Here is a 19636-nt window from a genome sequence, read left to right on the forward strand (position 1 = left end):
TATTCCTGCTAAGCCTCCTTGCTGTCACCGAATTGTTCGTCGGAAAAGCTGCCACCGAACTCTTTGCTGGCCGGAGAAGTTGCAGCTTCCGAGATCTCGGGTAGCTATTAGGGTTTCATCGTCGGAACACCATGTGCCTATGGTGATCTTTCATATTTTTCGAAAAGTGTTCTGGTCCTTGTTTTCCCTTTTCTTATTTTTCGAAAATCTGATTCCCGGTGATAGTAAGAAAGCCCTGGATAACGATCATGACAAATGTTGTTGTGTTTTTTTCGAAATTAGATTTTTCTCTCGTATCGACCGTTGTCGATCGTTAGTTAGTACCGAAAACAGTAATGTGACTCGTGACTTTGTGTTAGTAGTAGCCGTAAAGCCAATTATGTGATGATTGACTAGGGACTTTTGTATCATATTCTATTTTTAATAAAGGCAAAGTTTTTTATTATTATGTTTACTTTATGTTTATGCCAAATAACTAAATATAATAATGTCCTTAGGTAGACAGTTTTAATCTACATTATATTGATTGTTTTGAATCAATAATGAAATGATGTAGAGAACATTACTTTTAATCATTCCTAATCAAGCATTAATATTTAAGGACGATATTAATGTGTTGAGACTAACATGTAAGTCAACTGGATGACTTAATCTCACAAGTCATGGATATGAGATATCGAGTTGACACATGAGTATACACTAGAGAATGCATACTGAATTGACCCGCCATGAGAAAGTTTCATGGATCGTTATATGAGTGTCATAAACTTTCTCATGTGACTATTGGTATGAATAGTCCTTAGACCTGAAGTCACTATGGTTCCCTACATAAGGAGTTATGTACTTTAGTATCATCAAACGTCACCCATAACAGGGTGAACTATAAAAGCGATCACTGGGTATGTATCGAATTATGCGTAGAGATGTGAGTGATGTAGAAGGGATCTATCCCCCCAATATAACGGGAGTGATATCTTGCGGCCTCTTGATAAAGTAGGACCACAAAATGCATGACTATGCTCAAATGAGTTAACATAAGATATTGAGTTCATTTACTTGAGTGAGTCTACTTAGGGATCAAAAAACACAAAGATTGATAAGAGAATGACACAATCTATGCCTCGTTGATCAATCCAGATATCGAGTATAGAAGGACATGGTCATACATTATCATAGTTACGAAGGCTATGTTGGATCTCGATATTCTTATCACTTTGGTAGCAATGATGCATTGCTAGATGCCACTCATTGCTTATGTTTCTAAAATAGATTTTAGAAACATTGCCAACGTTACGAGAACCTATTGAGTCACATACAAATAATATTCTATTTTGGAGATAGCTTCATTTTAGTTTGACTAAAGAAACCATTAAGCTTATTGGATGACTAAGACTTGAGTTAGACTCAAGTTGGTTGAATTTGAGTTAGACTCAAATTAAACTAAGTTGATGAATGAAGTTTGATTCATCATGCATGATTAACGTGGATTAATCATGCATTAAAGAAGATGAAGTTATCATGCATCATTAATAAGGATTAATCATGCATTAATGAGAGAATACCAAAAGCCTATAAACCTTTGGTATTTATGACTTGAATATAAGAGTTTTTTCTTTCCAAAACTCATGTTGGATGTTTATCTTCTTGCCCCCTCTTCTTCTTGGCCGAACACACCATCAAGGGTTGCTAGCACAACCAAAATTTTCTCCAAAAGTGAGTGTTCATGTGGATACGCATAGAGGCACGGACACTTGAACGTGCAAGAGATTCGACAAACTTTGGACGAGCGGGATAAGCGAAGGGCACGTTCCAAAGGTATACCCTATTAAATAGGATTTTGTAGATCTAAATTTGTATGAGTTTTCTTTCGCATGGATCGCTCAAGGGATCCTTTTTCCGCTGTGATTTGTCGTTTATCGCATAGGATTCCCTACAGTAGTATCAGAGTCACTTGCAAAAGATTGTACAATTTTTTTCTTCTTTTATATGTGATATAGAAGTAAGACATGTTATGGATTATTTAATTGTATGAGTATTTTGTCTATATGCAAAAGTTTGTGTTGATCAAACTAAGAGGATATAGCATCATCATGTTGACAGATGTACAAACGTTTGTCTAATAAAAGTGTGCTATAGTCTGATTGTATTTGACAAAAGTGTGATAAATTTTGTCACGATCTGTTGTGAACAGATTGTGATTTTCGTCAGAGGGTTGGATAAGAGAATAATTATACTAAGTCTTGGGCGATTAGTCAAAGCTAACTCAAAATGATGTGTAATGTGGATCTTGACCTTTTGTTTCCAAAAGTTGCATAAGATGTAATTGGTAAAATATTGCCTACTTAATCATACTAAGTTTTGGTTGATTAGCCAAAGCTAACTCAAGATGAGGTATGATGTGGATCTTATCTCACATGAATTTGTAGCTATTGGGTTAGGAGCTAGTAGTGTGGGCAAAATGAGTTTGCCTACATCCATGATTAGTCTCTACCAAAGTTTTATGATTCAGTAGAAGCATCATTTAATTAAATACCTAATTAAATGATTTAGATATGATACTTATTTATGCATTTTACTGTTGTAGATCACCATGCCATCTAATACGTCCAATACTGTCTCTCTGCGATCTGTCCTTGAGAAGGACAAGCTCAACGAAGCAAATTTCCTAGACTGATACAAAAATTTAAGGATCGTCGTCAAAGCAAGAACGAAAATTGTACGTCCTAGAACAACCTCTTCCTGAAGCACCCGCCACTACTGCCACTCATGCGGAGAAAGATGCTTACAAGAAGCATCAGGATGATGCATTGGATGTATCATGCCTAATGCTTGCCACGTAGGAACTCTATTTGCATGCAAGATACAAGAACGAACTTCTATAGGAACTCACGTACTCAAGATGATTGGGTATGTCGAGAACCTTGAAAAACTAGGATTTCCACTGAGCCAAGAATTAGCTACTGACCTTATCATGCAATCATTGTCGGAAGAGTATAGTCAATTTGTCATGAACTATAACATGAATGAAATTAATAAGCCTCTGCCTGAGATGCTCAGCATGTTGAGAACCGCTGAATCCAATCTTAAAAAGACTAAGCCTGATACCGTGCTGATGGTACAGAAAGGCAAAGGCAAATGGAAGCCCAAAGGTAAGGGTAAGACCCAAACCAAGGGCAAAGCCAACACTTCTGCACTGAAACCCAAAGACAGGGTGGCTAAGGAAGGAACTACACTGAATGTTACCAAGCATGTTTGGTTGTTCAGCGTGTTTATAATTGAACAATGTGAGTTAATGATTTTCTTATTTAAATGTTGGTGATGGAATGTGATTTGTTCTTTAGAAAAGTAAAGTGAACATCTTATTTTGTATTGTGTATTTGAGCAATTGTTGATTTATGAACCGGTTCCAGTTAATGGTTTGAAAGTCATACGATATTGTGTTTGTTACAGTTGTTTGATAATGAGACATGCCTGTGTTTGTTTTGGAATTACAGTAATGGAATGGAATTGTATCAATCTAGTATGGATTTGGATTAAGAGAATTAGATGTTTAGTTAATTTAGATTTAGTTGTAAATGATTAGTTAAAATGTAATTTGTGAAAACTATTGTACTTTATTGTAATTATGTGAATTAGGGTTGATATTGTAAAATGGGTTGTTGTTTGAATCAATTTGTGATTAGGATATATAATGTGTCTTAAATTATGAATTATATATAATTAATATTCTTTTATTAATTGTAGGATTTAATTGTTAATAAATGGATCTTATAGATATTTAAATAGGCTTTATTAAATATTAAAAAATGATTATTTTTTATTTTTAAATATTTAGATTAAATTTTTTATATTAATTAATATATTTTATATTTTAAAAATATTGAAACTATACTGGCACGGTACAGTACGGTACCGAAACTGTATCGTTCCGGTCTGAGACCGAAACTTCAGCACGACTCGATATTTTAAACCTTGCCCCACACTATATGTCTAAGATAACTTTCTATCATTGATTTCACGAGAGAGACGACCCGGACCTCTACTATACTACCTAAGTGACAATTATGGATTTTGGTTAATTATAAATTTTAATTTTGAAGGGTGCGAGTGACAAATAAAATCTCAAAATAAACAAATAAAAATAATAAAACAAAACATACTCATCCGATAGAACTAAGGTATGAGTCATGGAAAGAGAATTGCCTTGATCAGTTCTTGATGGCATTGATCAAGATAGGCCTTGCCTTAATCAATACTACCAAAATTGTGTATATGTGAGCAACACAACATTTATTTGTGTGGATACACATCTTGGTGTCAATCGGCTGCCAAAATGATGGATTTAATTGCTGATACTGATCTACACTTGAGAACATGATTTCAACTATAGAAAGTTTAGGCTTTTTCAACTACAAATTATGATTTTAGAGCCTGCTTCTAGAATGCAAGAGGAAAAGCAAGCTGCTTAACAGGACACAGACGTGCAGAAGAGAACCGCAGATGCACCAACTAAATGAGTTAATGAGATTGAGTGCTGCATAGGAAAACATATGAACCTTTTCTGAACGATATAAATAGATAAAATAATATCATTTATTCAACTATAAATGTGTGATACTTCATTGTTCTTTCAACTATCAAAAATTTTAACTAGCAAAGGTAAGAATCAGATATTAACCTTTTCAAAGATGCATATCACCGTGCTTCCACCAAATGAGAAATACCCAAACTGAGAACGGAACATAAAAAGTAAATCCGTTAAGGCTGGTTATGATTTTTCCCTATGCACAGATAATGCAAGGTAGAGTTAAAAAACCTCATCTCCCTTATGAACATAGTCACCCTTTTCCTTGGTAAAGGTGATGCTTCCTACCATTGTAGCTCCTATTGCAATGAATGCCACCTGCCACAAATGTGCACCATAGATAAGGCTAGTATAGTAAGTTTACAGAAATTATTCGATGGATCTATAGCCCTACAATTCTATCCAACTATAAAAAATGTACTTGGTAAAGCAGAGATACAAATTGAAAAATTCTAATATCTTCATGTTTTGAACATCTAAATGTGCTGAACTTGGCATAATTCAAAGACAACATTGCTTGTAACTGGGTTTGTATTCACACGAAATAGAGCTATGCTCAATTTTAAATCCAAATTGTGCTAAAGATTTTGATGGGTCATTTCATGACATCGATTCCAACCACAAGAGTTGTGGGTGTCTGAAAGGGAAGAGGCATCCTTGAGCTTTATAATGTCTTGAGGCTCCTTACAACTTACCATTGGGGGCTAAAACCTCTTCATCAGAGTTTTTATCAGTCTTTCAAATTATTGGAAAAATGATAAAGAACTCTTGTTTCAACAAGATCAAATGATATCGTATCTATCCTAGAAGTAACCAAACTTCTAGAAAGGTCTGGAAGTGTTCATAAATGAAAAAAATTGAGAGCATAATATATAGCAAAGATGGAATATGGAAAAATAGGTACATAGAGATAGAGTGTTCACTGTAACAAAATAGTGATGGAGTTCCTTTTAGAATATTGAATTTACCACATTATCCTGAACACAAACAAAAACGGCACTGACCAAGTGATAAATTTGACCTAGATTTAATTGGCATCTTAAAAACCAAAATACATGATATACATAAAATGTCACAAGATCAGCTATTGCCCAAGTGCTTTCCGTAACAAAATTGGCATAAAACGATGCAAGTACATGATATTACGAAACTACAAACCTTCCCAAATTCTGATGTCGAGATGACAGAGACAACTCGCTTATTCTCTGTAAAGACATTACAGTATTTGCTGTTTACAGCAATTGGATTCACCTTCAGAAAATTGAAACTAGGATCAAGCATCGAGCCATAACTTTAAAATGGAGAAAGTGCAGGAAGAGGAAGACATCTGACTGGAAGAAGAAAACATAGTTCCATACTGTGTACAAGTATCCTGGAATTTCATGAAAACTCTCAATTGTCCCAGATACAGGAACATGGAATCGGTGGTAGTCCTGGAACCATGAAAAACAAATGTAAAAGTTTTAACAAATAATGAAAAATTTTGAAAAATATAGAGCAAGTGAAAAGGTGACAGAGAGACCTGTGGAGCAAGTCGAAAAATTACTAAAGATCCATCAACAAACTCATTAGAGTATACATCCTTCCCTAGAAGGCCTTGAATTGAGAATTTTCGTCCCTGTAGAAAGCAGAAAAAGCATTTCTTTGTGCGCTTGATAAACATCCATAAATTATGAATTATTTTGCTCCTAGTAAATACAATCCACAAATAAATTGCAAATGATACTAAGATCAAATTTTTAAACCAATTGGCATCTTCTTAAATCTTATAGCATCATTGATATCCTGCAGCTTACAAAGTTATCATCCAAAAATAGGAGTGGCAAACTGACAATCAGTAGTTAGACAATCTGCTCCAATTACTGTCCTTGAATTACACTACTAGTACATTACCCATAGCTGTAGGGAGATTGATAGGCAATGTGATTAACTAACAAGACATAAATGAGCGGGAAAGGTAAAAGAATTCAAAACATAAATTGCCCATATTTATTTCTCTGCAAAAACAAATCAACTTCAATCACATAATTCAGATAATTATGGATTATGAATTCAAGTTTTGAGCACCATGCATTATGTTAATTGAGAGACAATTTGCTGCTTATTCAATATATTTAAATTAACTTTTGGATGTTTAAATTTACCTTGTGATCCTTAAATAGTTATCTTGAATATAATAACGTGAATACCTTTTTTAACATTAAAATTATATGACATTAATGGATTTAGTAATGAACTAAAAATGAACTAGAACAGCTTTTTATTTGTATGACTAGTAAGTAAATATAAATAGATGATCATTTGTACAAAACAATTTTGGAAAAAAAATTATAGAAAAAAATGAAATATTATTTACAATTTCAATCAATCATTAAAAATAATTAATGTTAAAGAAACAAAGCATAACTTAATTTTTTATAAAAAAACGTTCTTTTAAATTGAATAGTATTGATCTACATCAATTCTAAATTATTAAAGCATTCTAGATAGAGGTCTTGCAAACAGCATAGAAATGGAAAAGTCATTTGCAAAACTAACTTCTTTAGGATGTGCATTAGCTTAAAACAATTTTCTAGAATAAACACCCAAAATATTAGAGCAATGTAAAACCCATCATAGCAACAAAACCTAATTTGGAATTCGTATTTTCTTCTAAGACGTTTAGCATGATTTTTATTACATTTAAAAGCATAATAAAAATAAATTCTTAGAGATAATGGATCAAAAAATATTTAAGTAATATTTGTAAATGAATTTAGCATGTAGAAGTTGTGAGAAAAAAGTTCAAACCTTTTCCATTGGATTGTTAACAAAAGGATTTAATTTTGTACTAACTTTAAGGATTGATAGACAAAGGACTTAATTTTGGAACTTTAAGGATTGTTAATAAAAAGGACTTAATTTTGGACTTTGGGAGTAAGCATCACACCTTAATCCAAAGCCTTAAACTCTCTTTTGTAGAATTAAAAGCCATCAGACGGCTATCAGCAGCACAAATAGCTATGTCATCACGTCCAACATAAGCGATAGGTCTTGCAGTAGGTTTCAGTTCTCGAATAAAAAACTCATTGAAGGTCTGTAAACAAAAATATTTGAAACTATTAGTATGCCATTGACATTTATAGGAACAATAAGAATCAATAATTATCACACTATTATCCTCTTTGATTTTATTCATATTAGCTCAGCTGTCAGTTGTCGTATCTGAGTATCAATTATTTGGCACAGCTAATAAAAAGTTAACATCACTGGTTTTTAAATCTTTATTTCAATACTATATTGCAGATGTATTAACATCTGTTTTTTTTCCCATTATCTCCAAACTCTAGTAACTGAAAACATCCAAACTCTATGTCTTTACCATTAATCCATCATTCATGCAAATAGATTGGAAAAAAATTAAAACTAAAATAAGATGAATAACATTCAATCCATTGAGTCTTTTGAGCCAACTGATTGTTGATTGATATTAAGAAAAATATCAATTAACTTTTATTTCGAATGTAAATTTTAAAAATCGTGTTCTAGATATCTCAATATTTCAAAACACGTGTTCTAGATATCTCAATACACAATCAAGCTATTAATGCAATTTTGTAAAAATGTAATAACTATAAATAACCTTTAGATGTGCCAAAATGCTATGGATAAATTAACCATTTTTCCTTTTTGGAACTCCTCATGTCTTTCAACAGATAGTTCTTTGAGACCTAAGAGTTGTTGGTCCCAACTGGATTCTTAAGATAGACACTAGGGACTTGACATCAACCTTGATCCAGTGAATCTAAATCCATTATGGTCATATGACACCCTATGGTAGGATGACATATAAGTTTTCCGTGTGGGTAATGATTTGTAGCCCAAACCAAACCCATGAATGTCAACCGTGCTCCTTCCTATCATGGATGCATGATTTTTAGAAAATGTTTGTTGGTGTAATAAAATAGAAACATGCTCTTCCAAACATTTTATCATATTCTTTCAATTGTTAAATTAATTCGGTTTACGTCCCTTTTTCTTGTGGTCCCTTCTTGGTGCTTGTGCCGGTTCAGTGCTCTTCTTTTTCCTCTGCTTGTGCTTGGATTTGATGCTTTCTGTTTCAACAGGTTCAGATGAGATTTAGGGTTCTTTATTTTCTTCTCCAGAGGTAGACATTAGAGTAAATGGTTTTGCATTCTCGGTTGTTCCTTCACTGATCTGTGGTTCATCTTGTGGTGCTTCTTTTGAATGTTTATGTATTGGAGTAGTTTTTTAGTTTATCTGACAATACCTTCGTGTCCACGTACTCGCCTGGTTTGCTTAAAACCTCATTAGGCAAAGTATCAATCAAATGTTTTGTTACCTTTCTATTTGCTTCAAATTTTAAATTGCTCCATTTCTCTTGGTGATTGGAATCCCCTCTTGATGACAATCTAGTATTTGATGTTGATCTAGATGTAATACTGCATCCTAATCTTCTATGATCAAATGAAAATTCTGTCTGTTGGAGGTGGATGATAGAAATAGTTCATCAATGTCTGTTGGATGTCAGTCTAGTATTTAGGAGAACCTGGCTCTAATATATACCAAATTTTGGTATCAGTGGAATCGTGCAACACCTTGCTTAATTAGTGGTTAAGCCTTTGGGGGTGTATTGATGCTGAATGCGAGATTTGTATGAAGCTAGAGTTTTCGGGGGGGGGGGGGGGGGGGGGGGGGGGGGAGGAATGCAAAATGATAAACGCTTATCAACATGTGAAAATAATAAATGCAGTAAGAAAAGGAAGCAATAAAGAAAAACTTGAAGATTTACGTTATTTGAAACTCTTGGTTCCTACTCTATGGCCTCATAAGGTGCCAACCCACCTCTCCATCTCAAAATCCTTTTTGAGACAGAGAAGCCTTTTAAAAACACTTTTACAAATGACAAATGATAATAAATGAAGTGCACTAATAGAGATTGGAAAAAATATGGAGCATGGAGGTAACGACCTTAAGCTCAAAATATCAGAATGAAAACAACAAAATTAAAAAAAACACTTGCAGTATATCAATGTGCAGTATTGTATAATTTTGAAGTGTCTTTGGTCCATATTTATAGGATGAAAGCAGTCATCATTATAATCGACTAATTAAACCTTAACAATCGACTAATTGACTTGCTCGACTGTTAGTTCATCCAATTGACTCAACACTATTATAGTTGATTGTTTAAACCCTCAGTAGACTATACTGCCTTCTAGTCGATTCTGGTCCACTTGCTTGCCCATTAGTTCATCTAATGCGTTCTAGTCAACTCTTCTAAATTAACGTTCGACGAAACCTACCCATCCATGACCGACTCTGTAGGATTGCAACTATTTCCTCTAGTGACTATCTCATTAATCAACTCCTTTTTGCTTGCAGTAAGCTGATCTAGATCTATTCATAATGGAATTTTCTGACAATGAATGTTTCATTGGTCAACTGATTGAACCTCATCAGTTAACTCCTTGTGATAACCATCGACTTCTCTAGGCAATACCTTCGACTGGACTGTCATTCAATAAGTTTAGTCATTTAATCTATTAAATTTGAAATAGGAAATTCCTATTTCTCATTTTTCTATCTTTAGTCGACTTCCTAGTTGACTAACCATATCAATCAATTAATGTGACCAGCAATCAACTAACTCATTGATTTTGAATCTCAAACACTAGTTTCTCAATCAAGTCATTGCCAAACTAAAACTACTTGCTCTCAAAATACATATTGCTTATAATCTCTGACTCCTCACATGTCAAGAGTTTATCTTTGAGACTTCTTGCATGATAGCAATCAATTCAACCTCGACTTACTAGGACTTGATTTCTGCCTTTAGTCAACTTCCACATTTTCTAGATGTCTAATCTAACCTTGATCTACTGAGACTTCTCATCTAGCAAGAGGCTTTGCATTTGGGCCTTCTTCATCTGTTAGGTATCTAATCGACCCTAATCTATCAGGGCTTCCCATCAACTAAGAGGCCTTGCCTTTGAGTCTTCCTCATCTACCAAGTATCTAGTCACCTGGACCTACTGGGACTTCTCATCTACCAAGAATGTTTACCTCTAGGTTTTCCTTATCTAGCAACTTTTATTGGTCTTCCAAATCTGTTAGTACGTGCAAGACTTCTACTTTTCCAAATATCCAATCAATCTCGACCCATTTGAACTTTATCCATCTTCCAATGACCATTAGACTTTGCCTTTTCTTGTCAAATATCTGAATGAACTTTACCCACTTTGATTTCTCCCATTATTCTTGCAACGAAAATGTCAAGTAACCAACAACTACATACTTGACACAAAATGTAATACAATATGAATCGAACTTTAAACTTTTATCAAAGACATCAAAACTATATGGACATAACCACTTAGGTTATGCTTACACAAACAAGTTTGACTGGAGAGGCTTCAGGTTCACACATGAGGCACAATCAGGCATACACATACGAGTGGAAGCTTGTGGGTAAAGGCATAGGGCGAGTGTGGAAAGGTGGAGGTACATGGGTAAGCATGCATGAGTAGAAGCTTGCATGGGCAGAGATGTGTAGCTAAGTGTGTGCAAGCAGAGGAGCACATGAGTTGAGATGCGTGAGCAGGCAAGCATGAGTAGAGAAGCACAAGTGGAAATGCGTGGATGGCAGTGCACGTGGGTGAGCATCTGATGGCGTTGAAGAGCTGTTGGAGACTGCAAATGTAAATGGCAGCATAATGGGCAAAGACTATAAGGGATAAAGAGAGAAGTTGGCAATTGGTTTGGTGTTGTACGGTTACTGTAAAAATACTAATCACACCTTTACCTCTCGGTTTGGTGTTGTACGGTTACTGTAAAAATACTAATCACACCTCTACCTCTATCGCGTTCTCATATCATGAAAAAGAAAAGATTTAGTTATATGCATAATCCCTAGGTAGTCCTTTTTACCTAAATATATATTATTTCATTTATACCATTGTAATGTATACTATTTACAAAGTGATCCCTACAACATCTAACTTTTTGCTTTGTTTCTTAATCCCTTTGATTTCTTGAGTACCTTATTCGAGAATCAATTGTTGTATTTGAGGATCTATATGATTGAACATTCTCTGATGATTGAGTAATTTGTGTTATATATAAAGGTCTATTTATGGTTAATTAGGAGATAAGAGTGAGTAATTAGTAGCATTTCTAGTGGAGATAAGAGAGGATAATTGTGACAACTTTTGCTTTGGAGAGTTAGCGCTAAAAATCTACAAAATGATGGTATTGGAAAGATTCTTGGAGCCTTTAATTTTGTGTATTTGTAGATACGAGATAAGTTTGGCCTTGTAGATTATACTGCTTATGGTTATTTTAAGGCCATATGTAATTAGCAAAGATGTGGAATTTTTCTTTGACAATGTTGATCAACAGCATAACACTTACACATGTCCATGCTTCCAAAGAGTATTTATATATATGCATCACAAAAGCTTACTCCTTTGCAAGACAGTGATTCATCAGGGGTGAGAAACCACAGTAAAAACCACTAAACAAAAAAGGGGATGATAAGAAAAACATTGTTAACTTTATTTGAACAAATACCTTGAAATGTTCAATTGGATACTTGGCCTCATCCATATTAAGTTGACCCTACATCATCACAAAAATATGACTAATATGAAATTTGTATCAATGGAAACCATGTTGCATATACTAATTCAGGATAAATCTAAAACAGAACTCAGCACATTGGATATACAAGTCACAAAATTCCAACCTATTATGCCAACAACTTTTTCCTATTATTATCAGGGATTCAGTAAATCAAAATCTTCATAATAATAAGAACACAAGAATACGATTTCATTACAGCCCCTTCTATATGTATATTAGACTGACATTTAAAATAACTGGTACCTCCAGTAATAATAAGTTACTAAGTATATTTAATATCTAGAAGGAAAAAACTTACCAAATTTATTTAATCTCTAGAACTTTGTAAGAATATCACCATGCATCTCCTTGATTACCGAGATATTGAAGTGCATATTGGTGGAGGCATATTTGCTTTCTGTTATTCATCCTTGCTCAATGTGTGTTCTTTGGATGGATAGGATAGACAGGGTTGGAAAAAATGCTTTGCCTTATCAGAAAAAAAAAAAAACACAGCTTGTATGCTCCTATATATTATGGAATAATTTGTCGCATAAACTGTTAAGGTTATTTTTAATTGAAATATGAGTAGTTTCACTATGGTTTTTAATAAAAATAATAGCCTTTTGATACAGGAGAATCCGAAGATTTTTATTACTATTTTTGAAAATTTTTTAGTTTTTTTTTATAATTACGATATTTTTGACAATTTCTATCTTTTGTATTTTAGGATTTTTAGGATTTAGAATCTATTAGATTTTTTCCTTTCTGTTAGGATTTTTCCTTTCTTTCCATTTTATAATTTTGGGTCTATTTAAATAATTATTTAGTTGATATTGAGGTGAAGTTTTTTGATTTAATAATATTTTCGACAATGTCGTTTATTTTCTTAATTCCTGGTATTCTTCCGAATCAATAGGTTTTAGAAGATTGATTCCGATGTTAACAGTCGAACCAACAAAATCAATACAACCTGCAGGATAATCATTATTCTCCCAGCGTCGATTGGTATCAGAGCTTATCAGATTTGATAGATGGTCATCATGGTTGTGATAGTGATCTTGGCAGATAGGTTTCGGCTGAGAAAGCCTCGCATCGTGATCGTAGCACCCAAGACAAGATTCTTGATTTACAAAGAAAATTCACAAAATTAACTCAGCGTTTGGCGACATGAGATCTTGAAGGTCGTAAATTCCCTTATCCTAATTTTGATTCATTCTTCAAAACCCCTATCACAATCGCAGAAATCATGGTTGAGAGGAACGGTACAAGTTATGAGATTTCCACTTGATCTTTTCGAATTTTCTGGTACGTTTCAAGATGAGTAATTCATTGATTGACTTAATGAAGCGGAGAAGATTTTTTACTATGAGGGAGTGTTTGATCGTGTAAAAGTCATGTTACCATCAACTCAAAGGCCGAGTATCAGCGTGGTGTGGGAGTTGTTGTGATCACGTGACAGACAAGGTAAAGCCAAAATCATTGATTGGGAGAAGATAAAAAAAATGGAAAGTTATTTTCTTCCATTCAGTTACACTCAATCTCTATCTCAACGACGTCATACATTGAGACAGGATGCAAGTTCCCAACGTGCCCAAGTCAATGAAAAGCCACAGAACCGAAAACCAATGATTAGGGACGACCAAAACCGTTAGTCAACTCGTCCTTAGGATTCACGTTTTATCCAACAGTTACTGTAGGTTAATCCTAAACCTCTTATCACATGTAGTCGTCATGGTGAATAGGAACACAGAGCAACTGATTACAGGACGCCTACTAATCAAAAGATCAATAATTTGTTGATTGAGGAAGACGTGAGAGGCGAGATCGAGACGAATAATGAACTAGTGTATGACGATGATGAGATTAACGAGGTGTTTTATGGTGATAACCATGAAACCTTAGTCGTTCGCGAGAGTCTGCTGACTCCTAAGGGTGACTCTAAGGATGATGACACAATAAATGAGAATCGGACTGCTCTGCCACAACCTTCAGAAATACAAATATATTCTGAAAAGGCAAAGAAAGAAACAAAGACGGTCATTGAAGATGGTGCCGAAGGCAAAATCAAGGAGAAAGAGACCATGAAGCTTTGTGAAAGAAGGTTTGCAAGTATTCACTATGGTACTAGATCAATATCAGGTTTCTTTAATCAAGATCATGCCACAATTGGTGGCATTGTCATCATGGGTCAGGCATTTATTGAAGCCACTAAAGAGCCGAGCACAACCTTTTTTATGACAAAATTTAATGGAATACTAGGGCTTGGATTCCAAGAAATCTCAGTTGACAATGCAGTGCCTTTATGGTATAACATAGTCAATCAAAGTCTTGTAAAAGAGCCAATTTTCTCATTCTGGTTCAACCGTGATGCAACTGAAGGAGTGGGAGGTGAAATTGTTTTTGGAGGGATTGACTGACAACATTACAAAGGTGAACACACATGTTCCTATAACTCAGAAGGGGTATTGGCAGTTTGAGGTGGAAGATGTCCTTGGTGGTCAAACAACTGGATTCTGTTCTGGAGGTTGTTCTGTAATTGTTGATTCTAGTACTTCACTGATTGCTGGTCCCATAACTGCTATTATGTAAATTAACCAGAAAATTGAAGTTGAGTTTCTTGAGTCCATTGACCAATGCTTTGATCACCATAAAGTGTTACAAAATGTGCAAGTGGAAGATGACCTCAGTATGCAAACAACTAATCCTTCAAACGTAATTGCTGAGGAATATAGATAGAAGAGTGTAAGATGTCAGTGGACAAATTACTATCATTGGCATGATATTCTTTTCGTTTTTGTTCTGCTAAAGCTGCTTCTATTGCTATGGATGGTCAGCCATTTCTTGTTCAATTTAAAGAAGAGATAATTCCAAAACAACCCATCCAAGAAGACTTGGATACAAAATTATATGGTAGGGAAGAGCTTTTGGTTCGTTTGCAGTCTAAAGCAATAGTTATCATAGCATGGAAGTCTAGGGACAATGATAATAGAGGTGGAAAATATTTAAAAAGTAGCAATGTGAATCCAATAGTCTTAAACCCTGATTTATCCACAGATGTGCAATGGCTGCCAGTAGATTTTATCGAATCAATGTCAGATGATCTTTTTCCTGGGCTACCACCTGATACTATTCTAAACTCGAAAATGAGTTTTTTTTTTCAACATGGGGAGTGATATAGGAGGATCCGAAGATTTTTATTGTTGCTTTTGATAATTTTTATTTTTTTGATAATTTTTGAGTTTTTTATAATTAGAGTATTTTTAATAATTTCTTTCTTTTATATTTTAGGATTTTGAATCTGTTTAGGGATTTTAGAATTTAAAATCTATTAAAATTTTTTTCTTTCTATTAGGATTTTTCCTTTTTTGCATCTTATGATTTTTGGTCTATTTAAATAATTATTTAATTGATATTGAGGGTGAAGTTTTTTGATTTAATAATATTTTCGACAGTACTATTTAGTTTCCTATTTCTTAATATTCTTCCAAATCAGCAGTTTTATAAGATTGATTTCAACGTTCACAGTTGAACCAACCAAATCAATACAACCCACAAGATAATCATTATTCTATCCAGTGTCACATTTTCATTGTACAAATGTTAGTGTCTAAATTCTTTATAAATAATAGCATAGTACAATCTTGAGAATCACAAGTTTTATAGGTCATGCATTATCCCTTTTCTTTGTTTACAACTTGCAATTAATTATATCAATATATTCTTCTTTCCTTATTTAGTTTTGTTAAAGTTGTATATCCCTTGATTATCTCTCTAAGATTTTCATTATTGTTGTATATATTCTTGATGTAATTATTATTGTATTTTTCCTATATTACACCCTAGGATTAAGGGATTTAATAATTCTTGACGTCTATATATTGTAATTCTCTTAGTGAAATAAGACAGAAAACATTTCAGAAATTCTCTTTTATTTCTTTGTAATGGTATCAAAGCCAAACTCTGAGATCATTTCATCTTGTGTTTGGTTCCTTGTCTAGCTCCAAGATCATAGTGTTTTGTTCTTTTTCGTGTTCGAGTCTATTTTCTTCGACCTAATCTCTTAGTATTTGTTTTTGGTTGAATCATGTCTTTGGAACTATCTAAACATTTTCTTGTTCGATTTAATGACAAGAACTATTCTACCTAGTCATTTTAATTTCAGATCTTTGTCAATAGAAAAGAATTATGAGGTCATATTGATGGAATAGATCCTGCACCTAACAGCGAAAAGGAGGAGAAATATGTGAAATTGGAGGTAAAGGATGCTCAGCTTATGTCTTGGATCCTTGGAAGTGTGGATTCCTCCGTACTTCTTGATCTCAAGCCTTATAAGGCCTCTAGAGAAATGTGGGATTCTTGAAGAAAATTTACAAGCAAAGCAATACAGCACCCAGGTTTCAATTGGAACTCGAGTTGAGTCACCTCAGTCAAGGGAGTATGTCAATCCAAGAGTTTTATTCTTCCTTTGGAAATCTTTGGGTTGAGTACACCGATATTGTGTATGCAAGTGTACCTCCTAAAGGACTCATTGCTATTCAAAGTGTATAGCAAGTGTGACCAATTTTTAATGAAGCTAAGGGGGGAGTTTGAAGCAATCAAGTCCAACCTGATGAACAGAGAACTAATTTTTTTATTGGATATTTGTGTAGGCGAGCTTCTCAGGGAAGAACAACGGCTCATAACACAGGTTGTCTTAGAGCAAAAAGCTCAACATTCTACTCCAATTTGTATTGCCTATACACTGCTTAAGGGGGGTTTAAAGGAGGCAGAGATATGACTAATGTCCAATGCTATAGTTGCAAAGGATTCGAGCACATTGCTACTAATTGTACTAAAAAAGTCTGCGATTATTGTAAGAAACCAAGGCATATCATCAAAGATTATTCCGCTCGGCCTCTAAAGAAATCTGAAACTGCTTACAATGTCTCGGTTGGTTCCTCAAATTCCCATAGTACTAGTTAGTCTTCTATTACTCCTGAATGGTCCAACAAATGATAATTTCTACCCTCTCTACTTTAGGCTTTCAAGTAAGAAAAATTCTAATCCTGAGCCTTGGTATTTTGATTCTGGTGCTTCCAATCACATGACCAACACTGTCTTACTTTTAAATAATGTTAAAAAATATAAAGGAGATCTTCATATTCATATTGCCGATGGTAATTCCTTACCTATCACAACTGTTGGTGATATTTCAGCCTCTTTAAAAACTATTTTTGTGTCTCTTAAGCTATCCATTAATCTTATATCTGCCGGTCAATTAGTTGACAACAATTGTAATGTTTAATTTCCAAATTCTAGTTGTCTTGTGCAGGATCAAATGTTCGGGAAGATGATTTCAAAGGGACCTAAAGTAGGATGTCTCTTTCCTTTGTTTCTATCTCCCTCCCCGATGTCAAATTATATTGCTTGTAATGTTGTTCAATGTGATAATCAAGTGTGGTATAGACGTTTAAGACACTCTAATTCTCATGTACTTCGAGTCTTGCTTAAATCTGGTTTACCTAGAAATAAAAATTTGACTTCTAATAATAATATTGTTGATTATGCATCTTGCAAACTTGGTAAAAGAAAAACACTTCCTTTTCTATTGCATAAAAACCGCACCACCAAACCTTTTGAACTTGTACATACTGATGTATGGGGTATTGCTCCTATAATCTCTCATGAACATTATATGTACTTTGTTACATTCACTTGCTTTACTTGGGTATATTTTCTTTAGTCTAAAAGTGAGATTTTTCTGTGTTTAAAGTATTTTATGCTTTAGTTGAACCATAATTTTTTGCCAAAATCAAAATCTTGCAATCTGATTCAGGTGGTGAATATATATCGAATGAATTTTAATTTTTTTTCTTCAAAGTCATGGGATCATATCACAACGTTCTTGTCCTTTAACTCCACAATAAAATGGTATTACTGAAAGAAAGAATTGACATCTTCTTGATGTCGTTCGCACTTTTCTAATTGAGTCTTGTGTTCCTTCTCATTTTTGGTATGAAGTTTTCTCTACTGCTATTTATTTGATTAATAGATTACCATCTACCAACTGAAACAATGATTCTCCCTACTTTCGTTTGCTTAGGCATGCACTAAATTATTCCAATCTTCATATTTTTGGATGTGTTTGTTTTGTTCACCTTCTTGCACATGAAAAAAAAAAAACTTTTTGCCTAATCTATCAAGTGTGCTTTCTTAGGATATGCTGGAACCCAAAAAGGATTTCTTTTGCTATGATCCTCATGCCCGTCAAACTTGTGTCTCTAGGAATGTCATTTTTTTGTAGATCGGCCCTTCTTTAGCACACAACAGACCTTATAATTCCCTTCTCTATCTGTTTTACGACATTTTCCTAAGTCACACCAATTCCAAGGTTTAAACCTGGTTATGTTTATCATAGACGCACTCCTCCTGCATCTAATCCTCCTATAGGTCTCATTTAGATTCCTCCACATCTTCCTTCGGCATCTAATCCTATTTCCAATGATCCACCTCTTCGAAGAAGCTCTAGACCTCACAAACCTCTTGAAAGGTATGATTTTTCAACTCCTGTGGCTATGTCTACTACTTTGTCTTCTATTCCCATTCCCACTTGTTATAAATAGGCTATGGAACATGAGTGTTGGCAACAAACAATGAAAGCAGAACTTCAAGCACTTGAGGAAAACCATACTTGGGACATTATTTTTTGTCCTCCAAATGTTAAGCCCATTAGTAGTAAGTGGGTCTATACTATGAAGCTCAAGTCTGATGGATCTTTAGATAGATACAAAGCTCAATTGCTTGCTCTTGGCAATTAACAAGAATATAGCCACGACTATAAAGAAACATTCACACAAGTTGCTAAGATGACCACGGTGAGAATCATTCTTGCATATCTTCTAAATCTTGGCCTTTACATTAGATAGATGTAAAAAAATGCCTTCTTAAATGGGAATCTTAAGGAAGAGGTTTACATGAAATTTCCACCCGGCATGCCAATGACTGCTTCTCATGAAGTTTGAAGCTAAAACGCTGTTTGTATGGGTTAAAATAGGCACTAGAGCTTAGTTTGAGAAGTTTCGCAACACTCGTCTCACCTTCTCTTTCGCACAAAGTCAATATAATTGATCACTTTTCTTTCACAAGACAACCACTAGTATGGTCTCTCTTAGTCTATGTTAATGATATTATCATCACTGATAATGACAATAAACTGATCACTTAGCTTCAAAACATGTTACATAGTACATTTAAAATGAAAGATCTTGGGCATCTCACATTTTTTGGACTGGAAGTTCACTCCTAAATTTTCTATTGCTGGAAAATAAAGACTAATTTAAACATGTTATCAAACAATGTGTTTTGGATCCCCTAGGATCGTGCCCCTTGATGGGTCGGATCAAGTAGACCTGATCCTTAGGGACCCAAAATTGGTTTAGTCCAACT

At 34.2% G+C, this 19636-nt stretch overlaps 1 protein-coding gene across 1 annotated transcript in view; it reads right to left on the minus strand.

The window, feature by feature from the left end:
- Positions 1–4450: 4450 nt before the first annotated feature.
- LOC141844995 (phosphatidylserine decarboxylase proenzyme 2-like) overlaps positions 4451–19636 on the minus strand; it is a 76691-nt gene continuing 61505 nt past the window's right edge. The window contains exons 14-21 of the mRNA XM_074732991.1: positions 12158–12205; positions 7515–7661; positions 6108–6203; positions 5944–6018; positions 5744–5836; positions 4817–4903; positions 4679–4729; positions 4451–4534 (exon numbers count right to left, since the gene is read on the minus strand). Of these exons, the coding sequence (XP_074589092.1) occupies positions 4466–4534; positions 4679–4729; positions 4817–4903; positions 5744–5836; positions 5944–6018; positions 6108–6203; positions 7515–7661; positions 12158–12205 (666 nt within the window). The 3' untranslated portion in view covers positions 4451–4465. The remainder of the gene's footprint in view (positions 4535–4678; positions 4730–4816; positions 4904–5743; positions 5837–5943; positions 6019–6107; positions 6204–7514; positions 7662–12157; positions 12206–19636) is intronic.

The sequence above is a fragment of the Curcuma longa genome, chromosome 14, assembly GCF_044706935.1.
Source record: "Curcuma longa cultivar G26 ecotype Majalengka, Jawa Barat chromosome 14, ITB_CL_G26_1.1, whole genome shotgun sequence".
Classification (NCBI taxonomy): domain Eukaryota; kingdom Viridiplantae; phylum Streptophyta; class Magnoliopsida; order Zingiberales; family Zingiberaceae; genus Curcuma; species Curcuma longa.